The following is a 26,919-nucleotide window of genomic DNA, read 5'->3' on the forward strand; positions in this document are numbered from 1 at the left end:
TTAGGCTTGGTAAGTGATTAAAGGCAATTTTATTACAGCAGCATGTACTTATTTTATTCTAAGAGAATAAAATGCATAAAGAGAAACCGCTTTTATCTTTGTTGCAATCTGTAAAACTGAGTTATTTTGCTGATGTAAAATACCAGTAAGTCACTTGAGGACCATGCCACCCTCTGAAAATGCCCCACACCTGCTGCTCAGAGGCGTCAGAGCTACCACAGGTCTCAGACTCGTCCAGAGCCGAGGCAGTGAGCCACTGGCTGCTGCTGGGCAACAGGTGCATTCCCGGCCCCAGGATCCGCCCTGGGGGTCCCACCTTCCCAGAGCAGGCGAGGAGCAAGGCAGCACAGCTGGAGGGAAGAGACCTTCCATTTAAAGGCAAAAATACCCAAATGGCTCTGTGGCACAGGTCGTTTCTAGTTCCATATTCGTCGGCCGGTACATGATCCCCTAACCTTAATTTCTTTTTCTCAAAGGGGCGGATTTGGACTGATGTGTTGAGCGTGATGTCCATTTATCTAGTAAGTCGAGAGAGCACGCGTGAGAGATTTCTGTGGCTACATGTAAACTTGTGAAGGGTCTGCAGATGAAGGGGGGAAGAGGGCGGTGAAGAGGTCAGCCAGGTGTCTATGTGAAGGTCACCCCAGCTTCATTGTAGACCTTGAAGACCTTCTCAATGGCGTTGACGTAGGCGGCCGTTCTCAGATCCAAGCCCAGGTTGTACTTCATGGCCGTGCGCATGATTTGCCGGGCGGAGCGCTCCATGGTGTAAGCTAGGCCAGAGTGCACGATGTCCTTCTTGGAGGCGCCCGATATCCTGTCTTGGAATTCTGCTGTGGGCACAACGGGAATAGTTCCACCATGCTTTCCAAATTTCCTTTCCAAGCTCTCTTGAACAGATATGAGCAAGTGGTAGTTAGAATCCCTTTCATATTTGAAGATCAAACGGCCATAGCTGACGTGATTCAGATTCTTCAGCCACTCAAAGTAAGACACTGTCACTCCTCCAGCTCACTCCTTCCATTCAAGTAGAGGTCTGGAATCACCATGATGTTCCTCTCCAGGAAGATCTTATCGGCCTCTGGGGTTGTTGGTCCATTGGCACCCTCAGCAATGATCTTGGCTTTGACTCTGGGTGCGTTGGACTTGGTCAGCTGCTTCTCGCTGGCAGCGGGGATCAGGATGTCACAATCAGCTTCCAAGATGCTCCCTTCATAGGGCTTTGCCTTGGGGAAGCCCAGGATTGATCCATGTTGCAATTTGAAGTCTTCCAGTTCCTTTGGGTCAATACCATCTGGATTCCATATGCTCCCATTAAATTCATCAACACCAACACATTTAGCACCAAAACGATGTAAGTATCTCATAGAGTAGCACCATTTTAAAGATTAGATATGAATTAGAAAATAATTCCATAGTCTTAGTGCATAGAAACAACAAATGGATAAAAAATACTATATTAACTGCCTGAGTGCTTGAATAAATGAGTACAAAAATCAATTTTAAACATATTTTATTTACAAATCTCTAAATGCAATGTTCCATAAAAAAATATATACATGTTTCTATTTACATATTCTTAACTAAGTCTATTGATTTGAATTACAATTTAAATTCAATTTTGGAAAGCTTTCAGGATTTCTCCTGAAAGTAAACATTTAAAAATACTATATACATAGGGGCATCTGGGTGCTCAGTTGGTAAGTACCCAACTTGATTTCAGCTCAGGTCCTAGCCTCAGGGTCGTGAGATCAAGTCCTGCATCAGATTCCACGCTGAACATGGAGCCTGCTTAAGATTTTCTCTCCTTCTTCTTCTGCCTCTCATCCTCACACTCATGCTCTCACATTCTCTCTAAAAAAAATAACAACTATATACAGACTTCCAAAAACAAATACCATGCTGAGGCACAAAAAAAAAAAAAAAAAAGAAAAAGAAAAAAGAAAAAGAATCTTACAGGTCTTGAAGTGATTAGAAAGGGCCCTGGGGCATCTTACCTACTATCATAGGAAGCAGGGTTCTTAAGAGCTTTCACAGTTACTCAACCCATCTAGATGGAAAATTTCAAATGTGACAGTGGTTTGTTCTTTCAAAGCCTCTGCAGTTTTCAGACCAAATGTAACAATGCCAGAGAGGCTCTTTGCACTTTATGTACACCCAGATACTCTTATTTGGTTGATATTGACAAAGAATAATTTCTGAAATCATGATCCTATCATGAAAGCAAGAAAACTGTTCAGGAAAAGCCAATCCTTCAAAGTTGCTGCAACTTTGTTGATCTTAGGAAAACTCTCCAGAATCTGCCGTAAGTCTATAACCAATCAAGGACTCCTTAGTACCCTCGTCCACAAGCAGATCCACTAACACATGTGGCTTGTCATAACCAAAGGAGGTGGTGGTGTTTCTCAGCATTACAGTCTCCTGTTCTCCGCTCTTTATTTCAGTTTTATTATTTGGGGGAAGTTCTGAGTCAGATAAGAAGCTGTCCGATTCCACAACGCCACTGTCAGAACCATTTCTGGAGTGATAGGAGTTGAAAGCGACAACACAGGGTTCAGACTGGTTACTATTTGAATGGACAGAATTCTCTGTCATTCCTGGGGTCGGAGGGCGCCTAGAAGCCATGTCAGAAGTATTCTGTTCAGTGGTCACCACTTCTGTTTCACTGAAAAGGTCTTCTCGGGTTTCCATTTTTCCGGCGTTGTCTTCAGTAGGCATACCTACAATTGTTGCTGGAGACAACTGCTCTTCCCAGACCATCTTCTCATTTTCTGGGACAATTGGCTGGTAGGTGACGGGTGATACACATTTTGATTCAGATTTTGTCTCCGAAGAGGCATTTTTTACCACAGACAGCTAAGGGAAGAGAAGTCAATGATTAAAAATAATAAAGTAGTAAGCTTAAGTGCATGTCCTTTAAAAGTCATGGTCTAAGGGTAACGGACAATGAAATATACCACTAAAGGGCATACTTATGGGAACAATGTAGCAGTATCAGGTGGTTGCCTTTTCTTGCTTTTAAATGAAAATACACTATATTAAAAATAAGTTTTAGAATTTTTAAAAAGTCATCCACCATCTAACCAGTATGTGCTGTTTTTTCTATATTGTCTCCACATGTATGCACATTAAATTTGTAATGGGAGTACACCTATTTATATAATATTTTCACCATTCATCTTCATAATTATAACTTTTATTAGAATTTTTACTGCCTCATATAATTTCTTTATACTGATGATTAATTTCTCTAATAGCAAATATTGAAGAGTTTCCAATTTTTATTATTTATAGAACATGCTGAAGTGAATATTTTTACACATCTTTTTATTTATGGAGTTTTTTAGTTTTTTAAAGAATAAATCCTTAAAAGTAGAATCACTAAGTCAAAGGCTGTGGCATTGTTTATGGCACTACTACACTCCATATCCATTATAAGCTTACCTTTCTACCAGAGTTGTATTACTTTTACCAGTATATATCAGTTTTACCACTACTGATACTACTGGATAGTCAGGTTTATTTTTCCTTCTCTAGTGGGTATAAAGTTACATACTACAAAGTCACTTTGTGCTTACTTATTTATTTATCCTAAATCAGTAAGAATAAATACTATAATTCATACATGAATTACCTACCACTGATAATTCTTATTCACTTTACATAAAGCGCTTTCAAGACAAATTGATATGGGTCCTTAGTGTGTTACAGAGATATTATTCCTGTCCTATTTCATTCAAACAGTTACCATTCTGTTACCTGTAAGCGTTCTTTTCATTATACAAAAGGCTTTTATTTTCTTTAATTTTTTTTAAAAATGTATTTATTAATGAGAGATACAGAGAGAGAGGGAGGCAGAGACACAGGCAGAGGGAGAAGCAGGCTCCATGCAGGGAGCCCGACGTGGGACTCGATCCCCAGTCTCCAGGATCATGCCCTGGACTGAAGGCGGCGCTAAACCGCTGAGCCACCGGGGCTGCCCTACAAAGGGCTTTTAAATGTTTGACATTAAAACATCAAACTTTCAAACTTCTGGGTTGCCTGGGTGGCTCAGTCAGTTAAGCATCCAACTCTACTTCGGCTCAGGTCATGATCTTGGGTCCTGAGATTGAGCCCAGCATCAGGCTCCGTGCCCAGTGGGGAGTCTGCTTAAGGATTTCTCTCCCTCTCCCACTGCCCCTCCCCCTGTTCATGTGCGTGCATGGGCGCGCTCTCCTGTGGCCATCTTTCCTTCTATACTCCAACCATAATAGTGTTTCTGTATTTTTGGAGTTTCAGAAGCCATGCTTTCTTGATGCTAGGCTTTAGCACATACTATCTCTTAGTACTTGGATAAACTCCTATCTGTCTCTCAAGACTGCTTAAGCATCACTGCCTCCAGAAAGGCCACAACTAAGCCCTACCCTCCAAAGATGGACAGTCCTCATTGGCATGCACGTAAACTTCTACATTTGAACACCATACTCCCACTGAATACTTATTTTCTTCTCCCACTAAACTTTAAGCTCTTAACAGACTTATCCAATTATGCTCTTGTTCTGTACATTAAAAAGTACCTGATGTGTAGTAAAAATTATGTGGTTTTGGATGTGTGGCAGATTGAACACTTTACGGTATATAATTAAAGAAAAATATTTAAATATGTTACCAAGGACTTGGGTAACATGATGCTTTCTCTCTTAAATGGATTCATCTTCTTAATGTAACAATACACAAATACCAGGATAAGTACTAGAAAAAGTAGGAGAGCAGCAACAATTGGAATCCAAACAGAATCTAAAAAAGGAAAAATCACAAATTAGAATTAGGATAGAATACTGCTATATCCATGAAATAGTTTTAAAGTCTTAGTGCTGTTCTTTAATAGATTTGCCAACTGGGAAATTAATATGGTTAGAGTTGCAAAGAACCCTTGCCACAGAAGTTGGGCAAGATAAAAAAGAACCAAAAAAACACTCAGGTACATATCCTAGATATGAAGAGGGCTCTTCTCAACTTGCAATTCTCTACTTTCTGTAACTCCATCTCCATGACACAAAGTGGCGAGAACAGATTTTCATAAGAACTTCCTTAAAGCCCCCCAATATAGGGTATTTCCAGAGTTACACTTTTCTCCCCGTTAATAAGGCAAAAGACAAAATTTTAAAAAAATCTATCCCTTCAGAAGTAAATTCTGACAATGTAATAATTTAATCTTGCTCCTCAGAATTTTTGTCACATTTTATAATTATTTCGAGGCTGTAAATACCTTTAAAGAGATAGACATACACATAACATACACGGACAGGAAAGCTGCACAAGAATTAGATGCCCTTAAATGCAAACCAGAAATAATAACTTAAACTAGGAAAGATCTGTTTCAAAGCACATACATCTATAATCACTATTGTGTATTTTGTTCTAATGCTGCTTATTTTCAAAGCACAATCTTCAGTATTTTTTTTTTTAAGATTTTATTTATTTATTCATGAGAGACACAGAGAGAGAGGCAGAGACACAGGCAGAGGGAGAAGCAGGCTCCATTCAGGGAGCCTGACATGGGACTCGATCCTGGGTCTCCAGGATCAGGTCCTGGGCTGAAGGCGGTGCTAAACTGCTGAGCCATCAGGCTGCCCCACAATCTTCAGTATTCTATTTTCACTGTCCTCTCTTCCAAATTAACAGCGCCCTACAAATCCTGGTGGCATTTGTCTTCCTTACTAGCATTTTATTATCTTTAATTTCTATTCCAAAGTTACTTTTTTGGAATTGTCACTCTAAAAATTACTACTAAATGAACGAGTGTATAAGATATATTATTAACAGGATGTGGAAAAAAAAAATAAAAATAAAATAAAAATAAAAATAAAATAAAAAAAATAAAAAAAAAAAAAACAGGATGTGGAAAAAATTATTACAACAGTAAAGATAAAATAACTTCATAACTAATGCCAGCACTGTGTGTAGAAGCACGGCACAAGCAGGCAGGCAGGGAATACGGCTTCTGAGACACTGTGTTGCCACCATGTGGCCAGAGTAGTAACTCAGTTTATGATTCAGTTTAAAAAAAATAAATTTGAGGCATTTGCATTATTTCACACTTTGTACATTAATTAGGATTTTATTTTTTCAAAATAGCAATGCAAGTTGGCATAAAATGCACTGCTTTATTTTAAGTGAAAAGCTATTTGGAAAAAAAAAAAAACTATTTGAAACCTTTGTTACAATAGCCTAAAAGTTACTAATATTAAATTCTAGGCATTTGGTCCAATTTTTGGCCTAGATCCCATTCTTCAAGAAGCTATTTGTATCATAAAATTTTGGTTGGGGGAGGCACCTGGATGGTGCAATCAATTAAGCATCTGACTCTTGATTTTAGCTCAGCTCATGATTTCACAGTTGTGAGATCAAGCCCCACTTCAGGCTCCATGTCAGCATGGAGTCTGCCTGAGATTCTCCCTCTCTCTTCCTCTGCCACTCCCATTCATGCTCTCTCTCTAAAATAAATACATAAATCTTTAAAATAAATAAAAATAAAAGAAAGCCATATTTAAAAACAGCCTTATAACTGGAAAATATATATATATTCACACACAGAGTTATCAAAACATGCCATCATAGAGAAAATTGTAAATAATCTAGAAGTCTCAAACTGAGGAACATTAAAATGAATATAAATTCTTCATGATAAAACAGTCTACATACATTAAAAAATAATACTAATAGAGAATATGAATTAAAATAGAAAAATATTTATAATATATACTTAAGGCAGTGTATAAAATTGTATATACTATACACTAACGATCATAGCTATGTAGAAAAAGGGAAATGGGATGAGGAAAAAAAAAAAACACCAAACTGTTAACTAAATATTTGGATGAAAGAACTACAAATAATTTTGTTTTCTTCCAGCTTTTTTTTTTTTTTCTTCCAGCTTTTTATATTTTAGAAATTATCTATAATGGAACATTTAAATTTCATAAGTGCAAAGAACAGCCCAAATTTTTGTTAAGGTACCTGCCACTTGAGAATATCAGTTCTAAAGTTCTATCATAAAAATCCCCCCCCACACACACACACAAAGAAAAGATAATAAAATAAAATTATTAAGTGTTATAAAAATGACCCATAACATAACCTATCAATATTTATTTTTGGATACTAATTTCCAGTGTTTGTCTAGTTTGCATCACACATGACAATGAATATTTTTGCTATTCAGTTTTTAAACTTACCACCCCCATTACGAACATTCTAATGGAAACATAACTTCTTGCTATGTGTAAATAGTAAGTTGCCTTATATCACTACAGTGTAATCCTGAAATGCTGACATTTATGCTTGGAGGTTTAGGTGTGCTTTCTTTACCCCTGGGTCAAAAGGTCATCACATAGCTTTCCAAATCGGTTGTTTTAGATTTCTCAGTGCCTGAAAAATGAGCTTATTTTTACTTTTGGACTTCTCTAAGAAATTGAATTGCTAAGTATTTTTAAAAAGGACAGAGATTTATTGAAACTGCCTCTTTTCAGTTATCCCTCCCTGTATTTAGGAACAACCAGCAGAAACTTGCCTTCTATGTGGTCACCATCAAAAGTGGTAATACAAAGCTCTCTGGACTTCTCAGTTACAACAGACCATTCTTTTGAGACTCCTTCTGCTGAAATACAGTAGTTCAAACTGAGGGAGGACACTGGGATCGTAAGGCGGCACTGAGTCTCATTGCAATCATCTTCGTCCTCTATACCCATTCTGTATGTTGTCTGTATGGGGGAAACAACAACAGAGAAAATGCATGCCTTCTTTCATTCTGCAGAAAACAAAACAAAAACCAAAAAAAGTACCGTATTTATCCTGATCAAACACCTGAAGGAAATTTATGTGGTGTAAGTTGAATAGGTCTGTAAATAGTGTTGATGTCAAACAATAAGTCAATTTGTTATTTCAACACAGTACTATGCTATGTATCCATGAACATGTTCTTTGTAGTGACAACAAATTTAAAAGCTCAAATAGCAGGAATGTTCAGTTAGTTTTTTTGGTTTTGCTTTTTTTTTTTTTTTTAAAGAATTTATTTATTTGTTCATGAGAGACACAGAGACATAGGCAGAGGAAGAAACAGGTTCCCTGCAGAAGCCTGTTGCGGGCCTCGACCCCAAGACCCCGGGATCACGCCCTGAGCCAAAGGCAGATGTTCAACCACTGAGTCACCCAGGTGTCCCTCACTGTTAGTTGTTAAAGCAACAAATGGTCATTAGTCCTTTGAGAATAGTGCTAAATACCTAGCTGATGAGAGAGAAAAGCATCTGTAGAAAAGTTATTCTACAATGACTGCGGCTTCTCTTAGCGGTAGTACACAGAAGGCACTGAGCCAGCCTCTGCCAGTTTATACTTCATTCGAGCAGCCAAAGGACAAGCATCACCTGTGCCAGGGAGCACCTGCACGCACGAAGGCAGAACAGGGATGCCGGACTGCAAACAACTGCCGCCAGAGCAGAAAGACATGTGAGCCACGAGGCCTGCAAAGGAGCTAGGAATCATCGAACCACACAGAAGCAGTCTGTCGTGTCAGAAGAGAATTTAAAGGGGAGATGAAATGCTCGCTGAATACTGAAGAGTGAGTAGAAACTTGCCAAAGCTGAGAAGGTGGAGAGGGCCTTCTGGGAAAGAGCATGGTACCCACAGGGAACGAAGAGCCAAAAGTCACTCACCAAAGCACAAATAAAACATAGGCTGGAAAGAATGGGGAGACAGGAAGCTGGAAAGGACACAGAGGCCAAATCATAAAGGCCTTGTAGGCCATACCATGAAAGGGAATTTAGATATGATTTTGTAGCTCACAGGGATTTGTGAAGGGATTTTAAGCAGTGAAGGAAGGTTAGATGTGCACTTCAGCAGGACAACTCCATTAAGCATCCAGAGTGATGTTTTAAAATCTATGTCAAATGTCACTCTTGCTGCTCAAATCTTTCCAGAGATGTAACGTCTGTGTCAGAAAAACATCAAATCTCTCCAGTGCCCCAAGAGATGTGGCCCCCGGTGACCTCTGACCTCATCTGCTCCATCTTGCTGCTCTTCACACCCAGTGTGCTTCTGCCAAAATCTATGCCTCCAACAGTTTCCCCATATATACCCCTTAAGGTCACCTCCTAACCTCCTCCAGACCTGGCTCCAGTCTCACCTTTCCCTCTTCTGACCACCCTACGGAAAAGCACTATTGCCCCCAACCCTGCTGCCCATCCCCTGTCCCTGCTCTGTTTTCCTCCATTACATGGAGCACTGGAGCACTGTCTGTACTATTTGCTGCTATCTGCTGGTGCCAGGAACGCACAGAGCACATGCCTGACAAATACTACTAAATAAAGCAACAGCAGCGCTGTGGAGAATGGATGGACTAGAATCATTCCAATCCAAGTGTGGCCTGCACACCAGTGTAGTAAGTATATTCCCACAGCAGTACCGCTAACCTTTACTTTCAAAAACAAGGATTCCAATTATATCTTCCTATTATTTTACATCACTAGCCATGAAGAAGAAAAGATTAAAATTATGTTCATGTTACCAGTGGAGAAATAGAAGTAAACAGGTTTAAAATCCTAGAATAGAGCCATGCTGTTAAATGAGGCAAGACAAAATTTAAATGTATCCACCTGCCCAGCATTAGTGATTTACTCCAATACTGACTCCCCTCAACATTTATTTATGTGATTTTTCTTACCAACACCTATGATCCATAAGTCCTGCCTGAGTGTTCATAAGCATTCTACTTTCATTACATTACATATAGAGACAACTTATGCTAGCAACAGAAAAACAGATCAACAGAAACACATACCTCACTTCCATTTATTTTCATATACACAATATACATGAATGTGTGACAATTATTTTCATCATATATGGGTACTGCCTGTCTTCCACTTATAGCAGTTAAAGGATGAAATAAATCAATAATGATTTGGTTTTCCATTTTTCTGATACCCAGTGCAGGTGGTCCAATTTTCCCTGTGGTGGTGGGGAGGACACACAAAAGCAGAATTAGTACTATCCCTGGAACTTCACAGCGCATTACATAAAATTGCCAAAATCAATCAACCTACTCTTTCTGTTGCTCTAAAGCAGGACCATGTTTAAACCATTCCACAAAGACCTAGAAGATATTCTAAATGTCCTTAAAAAAGAAATGTTAATCTCAAGCAGGAAGTATTCTTACCAAATCTAAACTCTTTAATAGTTTAAAGTCACTTCTAGTCCAAAAGGTAAATATTGTTTTACAAGGTTAAAAAAACCTTGACGTAACGGTAAGCTCTATCAGGATATTTTTCCTTTTTTTGTGGTTCTGCAGATAAAAAGGAAAATCTTTCTCTCAAAAAATGTTTCAGAAAAGGCATTTTAGTTACCTTTGCACACTCACTGAAACTCTTTGTATTACCAATATCTATGGACATCTGGCATGAAGGCTCTTATAAAAGCTTGCTAAATATGTTGAACTTTTATTGTGAAAATTAAAATTAGATATTCATTCATTCATTCATTCAGCAAATGCTTATGATTATGTGTCACCAATGCTTGACACTTTGTTGGTGAATCATTTACCTATTCTTCATGTGTTTATTGCCCACTTACTATGTGCCACACAGGTCTGTTCCTCAGGGCCTGGCATACTTTCTAGCACAGTGTGCCCTTGATAAATCTGATGGTGTAGCTATCAGATGACAAAGGCATGGACTCTGGGATATAACATTATTTCAAGGGCAAGTAAAGGAAGGGCCTCTAATAAGTAAGCACAATCTAAAGAGCAGGAGCAGAACCAAGGCTATGGTGGAGGAAGCAAAGAAGGAAGTGAAGATGGATAGCAAGGCACAAGGCCTAGAGTACTGGAGAGGACAAAGTGATCATTTCTTTACTCACGAGTGAGGGTATGAGAGCTACACAGTAGGATTTTGGTCAGAGCAGAGGAATGGGCCATGAAGAATTTGGAGCCCGAGGCAATAACTAAGATCAGGTATATCACGGGAATGCATGGCTGGCAGAAGTCAGGGCTGAAAATCACTGGGGGTTGAGGAGATGATAGAAATCTAACATTTGTTAATGTATTAAGTTGGTAGATAAAATTCCTCAAGGTCTTGGGGACTAGGCAGAGTGTGGAAGAGGGAGACGTCAGTGAGTATAACTCAGCAAGGAGTGATAGGGAAGGGGGTGAGGGGGAAGGCTCCTAGAGAGTCCCTGGGGGCAGCACTGACCCATGCTTTCAGGGAGTGGAAATGTAATTGTTTAGAAGGGGTACAGTGATGGGCAACCTCTCAGCCCAATTTTGTGGGGGCTTGGGCAAACAGGAAGACACAGACTCCCTAAATTCCTCCAAAGGTTTCTTGTGATTATTTTCAGCAAGTGCTAATAAAAGCAAATCTATACAGAAGATATGCGTAAATATTTTCAAATTTCAAAGATCTACTCACCTTGTCGACATAAAATAAATTCTTTTGATTCTACATAGGCTGATTCTTTTTGCCCAAGCCTAGCTTTAACTCTGGCCCAGAGAGAAAGTGATGGATCATTAATTACAGGAAAAATATTACAGTAATGATCTGAGGTGTTGCAGGCATCAATCCATACTGCTTCCCTAAAATTAGGAATAAAGAAACACAATAGTAACATTTACTGTCAATATACAAACTTGAATAATCTCTGTCTGTGCTTTGCTTTTCACGTACAGCATGGAGCTGGTAGAAAGAACTGATCAAGGATAGGATGGAGAAGCCAGACAAAGTAGGAAGTCTTACTCTAGTCAGAAGTACTAGAAATACCTTTACAATAAAGAGGCTCAATTCAAAATACAACACCTGAACAAAGCACATTCCACATACAGTTTTTAAAAATCTGATCTTTAAACCACTCTAGATTCTGTGAACATAATCATTACTTGACTGCAGAATCTAATGTATTACAGAGACTCCTGACACTTTTGAAAATTTTTTTGAAATTTTTATCTTTCTACTCAATAATACATTTACTATGGAAAGTTAGAGGACATCTTTTTTTAAAAAATATATTTTATGTATTTAGTTATAAGAGAGACAGAATGAGAGTACGGGTAGGAGCAGAGAAGAAGGACAAGCAAACTCCACGCTGAGTGCAGAGCCCGATGTGGGGCTGGATCCCACGACCCTGAGATCTAGCCTGAGCCCTGTGTCAAGCCCGAGCCCTGAGCCAGAGCCCGGAGTTGGCCTATCTGCTCAGTGGAGAGTCTACTAGAGGATTCTCTCTCTCTCCTCTCCTCCCAGTGCCCCTCTCCCCATCAGCACACATACATGTGCACTCTCTCTCTCAAATAAGTAGGTCTTTAAAAAAAAAATCTCAGAAGTCAGGACTCTTCTACTTCAATTTTGATAGAAGAATTAAGAGGCAGGAATACTCTGAAAATAACTAATCTGCATCCTTAGCACTTCTGGAAATACAAGCAGTTTAAGAAGTTCTTCCACATGGGAAAGAAAGATGATGAGAAAAAACAAAGTTATGGGAAGTATAAAGACCTAGACAAAAGCAGAATTAAAAAGATAAAAGAGTAACACTTACCCATAGTTCTTTACCTGTACAGTAAAAACAGGAGTCTGTGGCATGGGTGGGTAGTTCCAAAATAGGACAGTATTAAAGTTATAGGCCTCAATTGTAATATTGGTTGGTACTGGCACTGTAAGAGATTCAAAAAGTAAAATGGACAACTGTAAGAAACTAACATTAACATTAGAAAACCTTGTAAGGAGCCATGTTAGCCAAATATGTATTTTGAAGAAAAGCAGAATTCACCAGAACAAATACAATTATTTAAATTGAGACTTACAAAAACTAATTTTATTGGAAAATGTATAGAGTTCTGATTCATTCTAAATTCCTAAAACACTGTAATATGAGGTAAATACAAATATAGTAGAGGCAATAAATCTCTATAATGTCTTTAGGAGTTTTTATAAATAAATGCACTGTCTGTTGTAATAATAATCCTTGATTCATTTACTCACTAGAATTTCCCATATTTGAAACCACAGATTGCCTTCATTGTCTAGAGGAGAACTGGCTACGCCAGGGAGGGGCAATTTCATTCTAAAATACCACGTAGGCTCTCAGCCCTCACCTGCCTTGGCACCTTTTCTAATAGCACAGGAATTGAGGCCTCACTTGGCTCCAGGAGCCATTCACCTTGTCAGTTTCATTAATTTTTTGCTCTCTGAGGTGTGAAGGGCTTGTTACAAAACACACCTAATATTTCTTCTTGCCTTTGCTCTTGTAAACCATTTCAGAAAATGTCTGCTGAGAAGATGGGAGTCACATGAGAGAACAGGCAGGAGTCACTTTGATATCCTGGAACTAATTATCAAAACCAGCCACTTACTCCCCTGTGCAGTGTGAAAGGCTGCTGACCACCACCCCTTGGGAAACAATCACACATACATCTCCTCCTCCCTTCCTCCTTTTCTCTCTCTCCCTTCTTCTTTCTCTCCCTTCATACCCTTCTTTATGAGTGAACAGGAAGATACAGAGTTGGCAATATGACCCCAAATTTAAGAGTATTCAATCCTACCTACCTGAACACCATGAAACATAATTTACAATTACAATTAAAATAAATGAAAGGATGGCACTGTGGTCAGGTACAGTGGCTTCCAAACATAACTTATTATCAGCCTCAAAAATTCTGAGAGCCAAAAATTTATTTAAAAAAAAAGAAAAAATTCCCCAGCACAGGGCATTTTGGTTGGCTCAGTTGGTTAGGCATCTGGCTCTTAATTTTGGCTCAAGTCAGGATCCTACGGTCCTGGGATTGAGCCCTGCATCGGGTTCTGCACTCAGTGGGGAGGTGACTTGTGATTCTCTCTCTCCCTTAGCCCTCCCCCTCCCACACACTCTCTCTAAAATAAATAAATGAATATTTTTTTAAAAAATAAAAATAAAAATTCCCTAGCTGACAATGATGATTACTTGGAGTTATATAAAGTGGACTGTTCTAATAAAAAATATTCCCTGGATTGGACATTAAGAAATGTGGGTTCTTTCCTAGTCATTTCAGACTTCCTAATCTGATACGTGAGGTGTTAATTTCACATAAATTATTTGCTTACTTTTGAAGGAAATGTCTACAGTATTTTTTCCCAAAGCAAAATTCCAATATTCAAACCCAAACTGGTACATTGCTTTAATTTACAATTATTTAAACTTGTATAATTGTTTTAAAACAGAACACAGGGATGCCTGGGTGGCTCAGCAGTTAAGCCTCTGCCTTCGGCTCAGGGCGTGATCCTGGGGTCCCTGGATTGAGTCCCACATCAGGCTCCCTGAGTGGAGCCTGCTTCTCCCTCTGCCTGTATCTGCCTTTCTCTTTCTATATCTCTCATGAATAAATAAAATCTTAAAAAAAAATAAAATAAAATAAAACAGAACACAGATCCAGAATTATTTCAGTAAAAAATAGAGTTATGAACAATTAAATTCTATGCCTTTTTCCTTCCTTTTATGATTATTTTCCTTTGTAACAGTGGTTTTCAACAGGAGGTGATTTTTGTCTCCCAGGGGACATTTGGCACTGTCTGGAGACATTTTTGGTTCTCACAACTGAGTGGTAGTGGTAAGGCGCTACTGACATCTTGAGAATAGGGGCCAAGAATGTGAAGTATTCTATAAAGGCACAGGACAGCTCTCCATGGTTTGGCAGTCCAAAATGCCAACAGCACTAAAGTTGAGGGATCATGCTTCATATGTTCACAACTTTAGGAATTTTTAATTATTGCTTAAGAGGAAAAACTAATTTAAAAATAGAATCCTTTTGATAAACCAATATATTACATGGCTTCCTCACAATGAATACCTTTGGTTTTCATTTTTGTCTAACTTCTATAACTACATATCAAAGCACTGTGACAATTTGTGCCAAAAGGTTGAGATTATGAAGCTGGAGGAGGTCTCACAGATTCAAACACTGCATGCTTATAGTATGCTGCTTCTTTTCCTTTTTTAAGATTTTATTTATCTATTCATGAGAGACACAGGGAGAGACAGGCAGACACAGGCAGAGGGAGAGAAGTAGGCTCCCTCTGGGGAGCCTGATGTGGGACTGGATCCCAGGACTCTGGGATCACGATCTGAGTCGAAGGCAGACTCTCCTGCTGAGCCACCCAGGTGCTCTTAATGTAGCCAGTGATCAGACACCTACAAGTTTTCTATTTCCTCTTCCTGAAATACTGCTGACAGCTATTGGTTCCTAGCATCTCTGGTTCTCTAAGCAATTTCCTTGCAGGTGAGCCAGACAGCACTGGGCTTGGCAGATTTAGCCCTGATTCTTCTCTTTTGGTTTCGGTAGAGCTCCATGGCATACTTAGCAGGGCCTACTGAGGCTTCTTTTTTCGGTTACTTTAGGCAGATTTTTGGATGTTTGCACCTCAACTTCATGAAACAACCTAGTCTCAGAGAGCCTACAATCTGTGGGGAGGAAATACAAGGCACCCCCCACACACACACTCCTCAGGGTCAAATCAACATTAATATCAAATAATATAAACTGGGGTGCCTGGGTGGCTTGGTTAAGCATCTGCCTTTGGCTCAGGTCAGGATACTGGGGAAATGGGATTGAGCCCCATGTGGAGCTTCCGGCTCAGCAGAGAGTCCGCTCCTCCCTTTCTCTCTGCTCCTCCCCTGGCTTATGCATGTACTATGTCTTTCTCAAATAAATAAATAAATAAATAAAATCTACAAAAAAAAAATAATAATATTGTGGCACTGGTGGAACATCTGCCTTCTGCTCAGATCGTGATCCTGGTGTCCTGGGATCAAGTCCTACATTGGGCTCCCTGCAGGGAGCCTGCTTCTCCCTCTATGTCTCTGCCTCTCTCTGTGTCTCTCATGAACGAATAAATAAAATCCTTAATAATAATCATCATCACACATATAAACATTATTTTTAACCAGGTAAGAGAGGAGGAACCTGATGCTATGAAAACTCACACTGAATGTGAACTTCTCTCAAAAGCCATTTCTTAACTTCAGCATCTCTTGCCTCTTCAGAGACTGAGAATTTTCAAACCTTCAGGTCCTGGCTCTTTTTTAACAGCCCTTCTTTTGGTTACTCTTTCTATTCTTGCATTTTACCACCAGAAGCAAGAAGAAACCATGTGGCACTTTCAGCACTGCTTGGCAACCTCCTAGCTAGGTCTTGAACTCAACAAGCGCATTTCCTACTCTTCCTGCTATTAAAGGCAATGGTGTCCCTAAGCTTTCTGCCTCTGGTAACAAGGACGTGCTTTCCTCCAGTTTCCAAAAATGAAGAGTTCTTCACTGCCTTTTAAGTCTCTTAAAAAAAAAAATCCTTCCCAATAGGAATGACTTAACTGTACAGACTCACACTGAGATTCCTATATTCAAGAAACAGGCATATAGAATATTAAATAAAGCACATTTACATTTAAGAAGTTACTGAATCATAGTTATGAAACCACAAACAGGGCACCTGGGTGACTCAGTCCTTAAATGTCTGCCTTTGGCTCAGGTCAAGATCCCAGGGTCCGAGGATAGAGTCCAGCATCAGGCTCCCTGTTCAATGGGGAGTCTGCTTCACTCTCTCCCTCCACCTCTGCCTGCCACTCCCCCTGCTCTTGCTTTGTCTCTGTCAAATAAATGAATAAATAAAAAAAATAAAATAAACAAAAAACAAACAAACAAAAAACCCCACAAAGTAGCCTGGCACACTAGGTTGGTTAGGTTTTAGTGTGAATCAAATGATGTTTCCCATAATTTAAGTTAAAGCTTGACTTGGTTGACTAGAAAAAGGACTTAAATCACAGCTTTCAAAGCAAAAAGAGACAGGTGGTGGGAAGAGGAGGTTTCAATGGATACTAACAGACCTTACCATTCTACTAAAGGGGAAACTTTGAATATATACACTAAAGGATGTAACTTGTGGTTTTATGCTACCAGCAGAGAAACCATGTGGTTATTACACATCTGCCTTTGTCATTATTTGCCAAACTCTCATGATAAGTAGACATGAGTAGTTTTCTATTGTTTCAGAAGTTTGTGACCTAAAGTTTAAATTGTTTTATTTTATTTTTTTAAAAGATCTTATGTATTTATTCATGAGAGACACAGAGAGAGGGGCAGAGATGTAGCAGAGGGAGAAGCAGGCTTCATGCAGGGAGCCCGATATGGGACTCAATCCTGGAACTGCGGGATCACACCCTGAGCCAAAGTCAGGTGCTCAACTGCTGAGCCACCCAGGCATCACTTAAATCATTTTATATTCAAATTAAAATAATTAAGGCTTACAGCAAACTTCTATTCAAAATAAATTTTTATTTTATGTCAATAAAAATATATGTAGAAATAACAAGAAAGGATTATCTGTGGTGTTTAAGGAAGAGTATCTCATCACATAAAATAATCTTACAGATTTCTCTTGAAAATGATACAGATAGTTTTCTGTAACTCATGTTGTTTTGGAAATGAGTTCCGTTATTTGGTGCATGCTACCTAGAATAAACTTTTGCTGTTTTAAAATCTTCTTCTCAGAATGCCTCTGAACAGCTGAGGATTTAATAAAACCAAACACAGTAAAGAACAATCCGTTTTTTTGTACCACTCTACAATGCGGGGGGGGGGGGGGCTCTGGTTACAACCAACTGTTTCCTCTTGATAAACTGGGAGAGACAGGATATGAAAAGAAGAGCAAGGAAAAGGACAGAAAAACTGATCAGTACGTGAGGAAGCAGCACACAAGACGACGGGCAAGGGGAAATCACAGAAGACCAAAAAACCTCAGCTAGAAAGAACAGCTCTGTAATAATTGCTGGGGAAACAAGGACCTACAGACATCTCCAGATTTCCTGTGTGGATGATGGCCAGAATACAGGCTGCTATGTGTCCTCCATCCCATAACCACCAAAAGCATCTGTACCTCTACTGAAAAAGGGATAGTCACAGAAGTTCTTGCCCGATTTTAACAAAGACTATAAAAGTGCGTACATCTATGGCTGAGCAGAGCTCTGGAGTCTGTAGACACCATCTGACAATCTGCTTAACCAACCTCGCTCTGGGAAGGAGGAGCTGAGAAGCATAAAGGAGATAAAGGGACCAGTAATTAAATTGTTTGGGGAGATTCTAAGCTACACTACAGCTCAAAAATAAGTGCTCCAAATTAAAGCATCAGACCCTTTTGTGAATGAACAACTTTCAGAGAAAAGCTCTCGAGCACCTTTCCCCTAGTGAAAGATAGAGTCATGGGTGTTTTTACAAAGGTTTCTTCTCTCATTACAAACTGAGAAATGGCATTGAGAAATCCAGGGAGACAAATCGAACTAGAAAGAAAAGAAAGAAAAGAAAGAAAAGAAAGAAAAGAAAGAAAAGAAAGAAAAGAAAGAAAGAAAGAAAGAAATCCAAGGAGGAAAAGGGAGAAATATCAAACCAAGACTTCTGCAATTTTTTTTCAGAATATATTTATGAGCACAATCTACCTCCTGAATGGTTTTATGGTCCTGATAAAATAGCTATTTTCTTAGTGCCTTCCAAAATTTTTTCATAGCAAGCAGGAGTGTCTTCTAGATTTAAGATGAATAAAGACATTTTGATAACTCTTGCACATTTCAAATGTTCATGAAAGTTTTTTGATTGAAACATTTCAGTATTTTTCGGCTTTGAATCATCCGTCACTTTAAGATGAATATACAAAAAGTCTATTTTCCACTTTTATTACTTCCTTACCTTTAGAAAAAGAGATTCAGAGCTAAGGGTTCAAATAATAAAATTATTATTATAAATAATAAAATAATAAAGCTGTCACTCTATAAAATAGTTCCCTAGCTGGGTCAATATTCTTTTTTTTTTTTTTTTTTTTAAGATTTTATTTATTTATATATGAGAGAAAGAGAGAGAGAGAGAAAGAGAGAGAGGCAGAGACACAGGCAGAGGGAGAAGCAGGCTCCATGCAGGGGGCCTGACGTGAGACTCGATCCCGGATCTCCAGGATCACGCCCTGGGCTGAAGGCGGCACTAAACCGCTGAGCCACCTGGGCTGCCCTGGGTCAATACTCTTAATAGGTCTACAGTCTTCTCTTCTATTTGTCTTCAGGCTCTATTCTGATTTTATCACTCATTCTCTCTCTTAATTTGTGGAGCCCAGAATACAACAGATATGAATGAAATCCTTTCCTTCTTTTTTTTTTTTTTAAAGAGATGGACATAATCAAATAGTAGCTTAGACTGAATTTGTAATTAACTAAAATCCCCCCAGATCTCTTACCCAAACCACCATTGGATAAGTTAGAGCTTCTCCAATAAACATCTGCTTAGCCACTTTCTGATCTAAAATGCAGGATTTTTATATGTGCTCCTATTTATTCAATTTTATCTAGTTGGGTTTGCTTGGCATGCCAACAAATTCTACTTGGACCAGATCCACCTATACCCTGAGAGAGGTCATTTCTCAAGACTAGTTCCCATTTGGACTAATTCACTCCAAGTTGAGAAATAGTTGAGAAATAGGAGCTGAAAAACTTTTTTCAGTTTCTGAAAAACAGGGGAAAGAGAGAAGAACAAGTTAGTTGCTGATATTTTAAAGGTCTCATACTGATTTGGAATGATTTTTTTTTTTAAAGCCAACACAATTTCTCATATACAACTACAACAATTTAATATTTTAAAATATATTTGTTAAAATAAATAACAATGAACATTATTGAATGGTAATTACTAATGTGTGCATTAAACATTTACCACAAGACAAGCAATGTGCTCCACGTTGTTATGCACTGTCTCCATTAACCAACACAAACCATTCTATGAGAGAGGTGATACTGGTATACATATTTTTATCAATGCAAAAACAAAAGTGTAGAGAAGCTATTGAAAGACTTGACAGTCTATAAAGTTTTGTTGGTTTTGGTTAAGAAAAGCAACTTAGGCATCATTTTGGTAATAGTTTAAAATAAAATGATCTCCATATATTAATACAAAGTGGAGATGATTATTTTCTGGTCACTTCACAAGCATCTAATTCAAGTAGTTTTGCATGATTTATTGTACTATCACAATTATATGATGACCACTGCAAAATATGAACAATGTGTTAAAGCAAATCATTTCTTTGGAATGGACATGACTGAAATGGATATTGGTATTCTGATTTCTATGCACTGGGGTAATCTAAACCAAAGAGACTCCCTTAGTAAGAAAATTACAGGTAAATGGATTCCTTCCTGTCAGGAATTAATTTAATTCTGGTTCAATTCTCATTCTGTTTCTATCCAATTAAAATGGAACCATTAATTATTCATCTAGTTTATACAACAATGGCACTATTGCTGTTTGCTGCCAAATCTAATGAGATAGCTCTTTTATAAGGGTTATTTTTCTCTCTTTTTTTTTTTAGGTTTTCCTCTGTATGGAACTAAAATGAGAACCTTTCAAAGTCCATAGGAATCATGAATTTAAAAAAAAGGAATCATGAATAAGAATAAAATGAAAAATAAATTATTAATACCCTATACAATAAATGTAATTAAAATGCATGGTCTTAAGTATTTTGAATCTCTGAAATAAAAATAGGAGCCAAAGAAAATAATGAAAAATTTAAGCAACCCAGAACATTATCCTTTAGTCAGAAAAGAGACTTTCTCCACTTTATTAGTGGAGCCAGTTAAGGTAAGAGCCCCACTTCTATTTGAGAAAGTACAGTATGCTCTTGAATATTACTAAAACCCACAGTGGAAGAGCAAACTGCAAGAAGACAGATACTGCTTCACTTAAAAATATATATACACTACTGGGGCGCCTGGGTAGCTTAGACGGTTAACCACGTTGCCTTTGGCTCAGGTTATGATGCCAGGGTCCTGAGTTCAAGCCCTTTGGGCTCCCGGCTCAATGGAGAGTCTCCCTCTGCCCTTCCCCTTGCTCTCTTGCTCTCTTTCTGAATAAACAAATAAATAAAATCTTTAAGATATACATAGATTATCTACATATAATATATATATGTATACATACACTAGTTTTATAGGTAAAACTGTATGAAAAGTGAAATACCACTGATTATTAGATAGCATGCATGGGTTTCTTTTCCCTATTCATTCACTAAGAAATATTAACAAAAGCTTGTCACTGGAGCACACAATACATTACCAACCACTTGGATTTTGCAGATTGACTATATCCTCTTGCCTGCTTCCTTGTTCCTACTAGGTTCCCTCATCTAAAATGAACTATCAAAAATAGAGTAAAAGCCAACACTGTAACAAGAGTTAATACCCTGAGTGTGTGTATTAAATGTCAGGCACTGGTGAGATAAGGAAGCTTGCCAAGAGCCAGAAGTAGGTTGTCCTTATTATGGATTTTCCTCTTACTCTCTGGAGACATTACATTTTAAACTAACTTTAAAAGCATAGGAGACACAAGACAAACTAGAGAAATACATGGAAAATCTAGACAAATGTATTGAAAATGCAATGAAGAAAGGAGGGCGGGCATCGAAGATGATACTTTGGGAGCAAACAGGCAACACTCCCAGAGCTGGCTTCAAGGATGTGCAAATTGTGTAACCACAAGGGGTCCCCACACTTTCAGGTGTTAGAAATAGAAGAATGGAAGGTACCAGTCCTGCTTTCAAGGACTGTAATTGTATATAGCTAACAGTTATTAAGCGCTAGGCACTGCTGTTAACTTACCACATCTCATTTTCACAACCACCATATAAAGTAGGTGCTATCAGTATCTCCATTTATGGATGAGAAATCAAGGCACAACGAGGTCTGCCTTGGAGAGAGGTCACTTCTACTCAGGGAACCTGGCAGGTAGACTCCAGAGTCCAAGTTCTTAACCACTCTGGAAACTGCCATTACCTAAGGCAGGTGAGTCATCTACAAGGGCAGTTGCAGCACATTGTGATAAGGGCCTGGACTCTTGCACAGAGGCTACTGGAAAGTAAGACTGGGGTACCTGGCTTAGGAGGGCCCAGTCTGTACTCAGAAGGGCATGGCACATGATTTAATAATGCTACCTGAGCCATTCTCTTCCCACATCCATGAATGACTCCTGCTGACTGTCTTTTAAACTTTCTACAAACTGCCCTCTCTTCTCCACTTAAACTGCCATTTTCATCGAGTCGTCTCAATTTAAGCAGGAGCCTAACTGGCCTCCTTCCTTAGAGTCTACCCTCAAACTACTCTGTAAGATGAATGGTTTTTCTGAATGGCCCAACTGATCCTGCATAAAATCATTTCTCTTCTTAAAATAGGAGAGTGACCTATTTTAGGTCACTAATTAGGTGAGCTAATCCAGTGACTACCCACTCAACTATAGTGAGCATATTTACTTTGTTGCCCTAGCATCTGTACTTCCTTCAGGAACATTATTTCTCTTCTGGAAACTCCCTTGCTGCCACCGCAGGCAAGCAGGTACCTGACCCAAGCTGAGCAAATCAGAGCCTTTGGGCTCTAACAAATCCCTTGAGATTTTGTTAGGATGGCGGAAGCTGCAACATGCAAAACCCCAATGCTGTCAACATCCATGATTCCTGCCAAGTAGGAGCAGCTGTCCACCTTCAGAGTTGGTAATAAGATATAGAGTCTTGGCACTTTTGAGTGACTGGCTCAGCTTTCGGAGGCCCAAGTGGCATCTCTACCTTTCTATGTCTTGCTTGGATTCTCTAAACCAATAAATTTCCCAATCTGCCAGAGTTAGCCAATGCTATGTTGCTAATCCTTTGCTTACACATGACAAGGCACTTCATTTCCCAGTCCCTACCTCTCTACCTGTCTTATCTCCCCTTGTATCCTCACACACATATTCTACAATGAAACCCTTAGTATTCCACTAATTGAACAAGCTGTTTCACACCCTCTCCCTCTGCACACCCAGTCTCTCTGTACCTCCAGCTCCAACTCTGGAGTTATCTGTCTCCATAAAGTCCTTCCTGATTCCCCTGGTCAGAGCCAGATACCCCAACCTTGTTTTTCTAGTAGTCTGTGCAAGAGTCCAGGCCCTTATCACAATGTGCTGCAACTGCCCTTGTAGGTGACTCACCTGCCCTAGGTAATGACAGTTTCCAGAGTGGTTAAAACTTGGGACTCTAGAGTCCACCTGCCAGGCTCCCCACTGAGTAGCAGTGACCTCTCTCCAAGTTGGGCAGACCTCTTTGTGCCTTGATTTCTCATCCATAAATGGAGATACTGATAGCACCATTTGGTTGTTATGAGAATGAGATGGGATAAGTTAACAGCAGTGCCTAGCGCTTAATAACTGTTAGCCAAATAATCATCCTTGAAAGCAGAAACTGAATAACTCCCATTTTTGTATCCCCAACATCTGGCACAATGCCTATCCCAAAGAATGTCTAATTATTTGTTTGCTTGCCTCTTAAAGAACAAGCCAGAGGACAAGTGGATATGAATGCAACACACCTAAACCAAGCCCACAGACCAAGTCATAATACAGAGCTTTGGACCCAGAATTTGCCAAGAAGACCAGGCCTCCCTGACCCCTTCGAGGCAACTGCTAACGGTGGATACTGAGAAGATACTCAAAACTGATGCGGATCCTGATACTTTAGGCTCTTGTAGAAAATATTCACGGATTTCACTGGAGCTCCTAATCAACATTAGGCCGAACTTTGAAAAACGTATTCCCTGCATTTATTTCCGGGGAAATCTCAGTGAACAGGCAGAAATAAAATGCTCAAGAACTAGGCTAAGAGACGTACAGCCTAACAAATCTGCTACCGAGTGCACGCACTACAAGGCTTCCAGACTTACACATAAGAGGGCCAATCACTGCCACTTAATGATGTTCATAATGAGGGGAGCACAACTTTTTTCGTAACGATTTTGGGCTCCCCCTCGGAGTCCTTAAGTCCTGAGCGCTGGTCACAGGGTACACACGCTGACCCAGGAACTCACTTCTTTAAAAATGAATTACCAGAACTGGAAGACCGACAGCCGCGCTTAGTCGTTTCGGCAACAACGGAAGAGGCGAGAGAAAGGGAACTGAAGTCCACCGACCGCGGAGACCACGGCGGCCTTCCCAGGGGCCGCCCGCGCACGTCTGGGGGCGTCCGGGAACCCCGCGCGACGTCCCGGGCGGACGAGGGCGCGCCCCGCGGGGCCGAGCTTCTAGCCCCGGGCGGCTCCCAACCCCCGCCCCCCGCCCCCCGCCTCCCGGCCGCAGCCCCGCCGCGAGCGACGTACCCGAAGACAGCTCCGGATCCGCGGGGCTCATCTCAGCCCAGCGCCCGGCCTGCAAGACGAGGACGAGCAGAAGGAGCAGGGCCATGCTGCCCGGAGCCGACTCGGGGTGCGGCCCTCAGAGAATGCGGCGTCCAGCCTGCAGCCGGGGCCTCGCGTCACTTCCGGACCAGCGGACCAGCGCTCCGAGGAGAGGTCCGGCGCGCACGCAGCGCGGAGCCCGAGTGGGGATTGGGGGTGGCGGGGGGAGGCGGGCGGGGGCGGGGGAGGCGGGCGGGGGCGGGGGGGCCGGACGGGGGGGCGGGGCCACGGCGGCGGAGGCGGGGCCACGGCGGGGACGCCAGGCGCTGACCCGGCAGCGGGATAGGGCGGGGGCGGAGTCAAGGTCAGGAGGTGGAGTCACGGTGAGGAGGCGGGGCCAGAGCCGAGAGGCGGAACCGGAGCGTGAGCCTGAGGCGGAGGCTGGGAACCCGGACGTGAGAGGGAATTCAGGGCCGCGACTCCCCAGCCGGGCGTTGGCTGGGAGGGCAGACTAGGGCGAGGAGGCCAAGATAGGCCGGCTCCAAGGACTCACAGCGTTAAGGGCGTCAGAGTCTGTGGTCGTGACAAGGGCTCACAGGTTCTGAGGAACTTGGATCCAGAGGTTCCGTTCTTTCGATCCGGCACCACCTTCCGAGAGTCTTCTTCCCGTTTTTGCAGTGTTCTGGGGTTGCAGAACTTGTCCTGAGGCCACAACCCGGCCACAATCCGTACTTGAACCCTGCTAGACTTCGCCATCCAGGCGTCTGGAAGTCTGAGAGTGCAGAACAGAGCCCTAAATGCCTCTCTAATTTGTATTTTTATTTTAGGAAACTAAAGCTTCAGTGGTGAAACGGTGTGTGCAGACCTCTACAGCCTGCATCGAACTGGCTTGGCCAAGAACTACTTCATCCTTGGACGAAAAGCCACTTGTGTTGTTTTTTTTCAGCAATTAAATATCACGTAGCGATTTATTTTATTTTATTTTATTTTTATTTTATTTTATTTATTTTATTTATTTTATTTTATTATTTTATTTTATTTTATTTTATTCTATTCTATTCTATTTTATTTTATTTTATTTTATTTTATTTTATTTTATTTTATTCTATTCTATTCTATTTTATTTTATTTTATTTTATTTATTTCACGTAGCAATTTATTAAACAGCCTGTCATCACTGGATCCGCCCTCCTTCCTCCCTGGCCATATTACTCTGCATTTCTCACATTCCTCTTCCGACAAATGGCCTCTGCCTTCCCAATACATCCCAGGCTCGTGCTCAGATATGCACATGGCTAACTACCTCACTGCTTCAGATATCTTGTTATCATGGCTCTTTGCAGAAATTTGCAATCACAACCCGTCTTCTCATCTTACCTTACCCTGTCCTAACTTTTTTTCATGGCTCTTACCACCTTCCCCCACACTCTCTGATACACATATCAGTGCTTATTTCCTCCGCCTTTTGAAATGTAAGCTCCATTACCCTGAAATCTTTGGCATCTCGTTGGTATTTGTTGAATAAAAGAATGCATGATTGCGCTGGCATTAGGCACAATGTTAGAAAACCTTTTGAGATGCTGTACAAAATAGGAATTATTAACAGGATCATTTTATTCATATTAGTAAATCTCTGAGCTCCATACCTCTGAAACTTCAGTGAACATATGAACTACTTGAGGATCTTGTGCAGATTCTAATTCAATTCGTCTGATTCAGTTGGGCCTTGAGATTCTGCATTTGTAACAATATAGAGAGAATGCCAGTCCCACTGGCTCTAATAGGAATGCTTTACCTCTGTTAGAGGGGAATACTTTGTTTGGTATTATGATACCCACTGTGTTAGTCTGTTCAGGCTGCTTTAACAAAATACCACCAACTCATAAGTAACAACATTTCATTTCTCACAGTGTGGAGGCTTGAAGTCAAAGATCAAAGTGCCAGCATTATCACATGACAGCTGTCTTCTGGGTTGGAGACTTCTGGTTGTACTCTCACTTAATGGGAAAGGGAGAGAGCTCTCTGGAGCCTCTTTTATAAGGGCACTGATCCCATTCATGAGGTTTCCATCATTACTTAAACATCCCCCAAAGTGCACATTTCCTAATACCATTCCCTTTGGGAGTTAAAATTCCAACATACGAATTTTGGGGGGACACAAACATTCAAACAATAGCACTCACTATATGAAAGGCACCTAGTCATTGCAAGAATGTAAGGATGAACAAGAACTGGTCTTTGCAGGAGTAGGACAAAACATAATATTCAATTTGATTCAGTAAGAATTTTTTAGTAACCATCACAGGTTGAATCACCCATGAAGTAGACTCTGCAGGGAAGCTTAGTATGCAAGATATGCTGTGGTGTACTCTTGGGATCAACCTCTGTGAAAAGGAGGTGGAGGAAACAGGAGTGAGCAGAGGGAGAAGTTGATCTGTGACATCATCCTAACAAAGTCCTAACAAAGTCTTCAGCTGACCCCTTGGAGCTGGGATAGCCTTTTAGAGGTATCATGAGTGGATATGAGTGGCTGACCCTTCCACTCCCAACATTGATTGGTCTTTTGGATACAAACAGCCCCTGGAAGGGGCTTGTCCATTTTTTAAACTGAGGCATTATCCAAAGAATGGTGATAGTTAAGGGTTTTTATCAGCAGTACTCCCAACAGCAAGGGAGAGATGGGTCTAAATCTTCTGTTCTTAAAGGGGGT

At 40.3% G+C, this 26,919-nt stretch overlaps 2 protein-coding genes and 1 long non-coding RNA gene across 3 annotated transcripts; 1 reads left to right on the forward strand and 2 right to left on the reverse strand.

Annotated features, from left to right (window-relative positions):
- LOC144312021 (glutamate dehydrogenase 1, mitochondrial-like) lies at nt 1-1,519 on the reverse strand. Its single transcript, XM_077894338.1, is given in 2 exon segments — nt 1-1,011; nt 1,014-1,519. Coding segments are annotated over 2 exon segments (738 nt in total). The 5' UTR covers nt 1,368-1,519; the 3' UTR covers nt 1-627.
- IFNGR1 (interferon gamma receptor 1) lies at nt 1,497-24,423 on the reverse strand. Its single transcript, XM_077894334.1, has 7 exons — nt 24,192-24,423; nt 12,556-12,670; nt 11,439-11,602; nt 9,815-9,984; nt 7,553-7,742; nt 4,649-4,776; nt 1,497-2,856 (listed from the first exon to the last, which is right to left on the reverse strand). Exons 1-7 carry the CDS (start codon nt 24,274-24,276, stop codon nt 2,281-2,283), a joined length of 1,428 nt encoding a protein of 475 aa, XP_077750460.1. The 5' UTR covers nt 24,277-24,423; the 3' UTR covers nt 1,497-2,280.
- Nucleotides 24,160-25,641, forward strand: LOC144312032 (uncharacterized). Its single transcript, XR_013377456.1, has 2 exons — nt 24,160-24,383; nt 25,037-25,641. It is a non-coding gene; the product is annotated as an uncharacterized LOC144312032 (long non-coding RNA).
- The last annotated feature ends 1,278 nt before the right edge of the window (nt 25,642-26,919 follow it).

This window comes from Canis aureus, chromosome 1 (assembly GCF_053574225.1).
Source record: "Canis aureus isolate CA01 chromosome 1, VMU_Caureus_v.1.0, whole genome shotgun sequence".
Taxonomy (NCBI): Eukaryota; Metazoa; Chordata; class Mammalia; order Carnivora; family Canidae; genus Canis; species Canis aureus.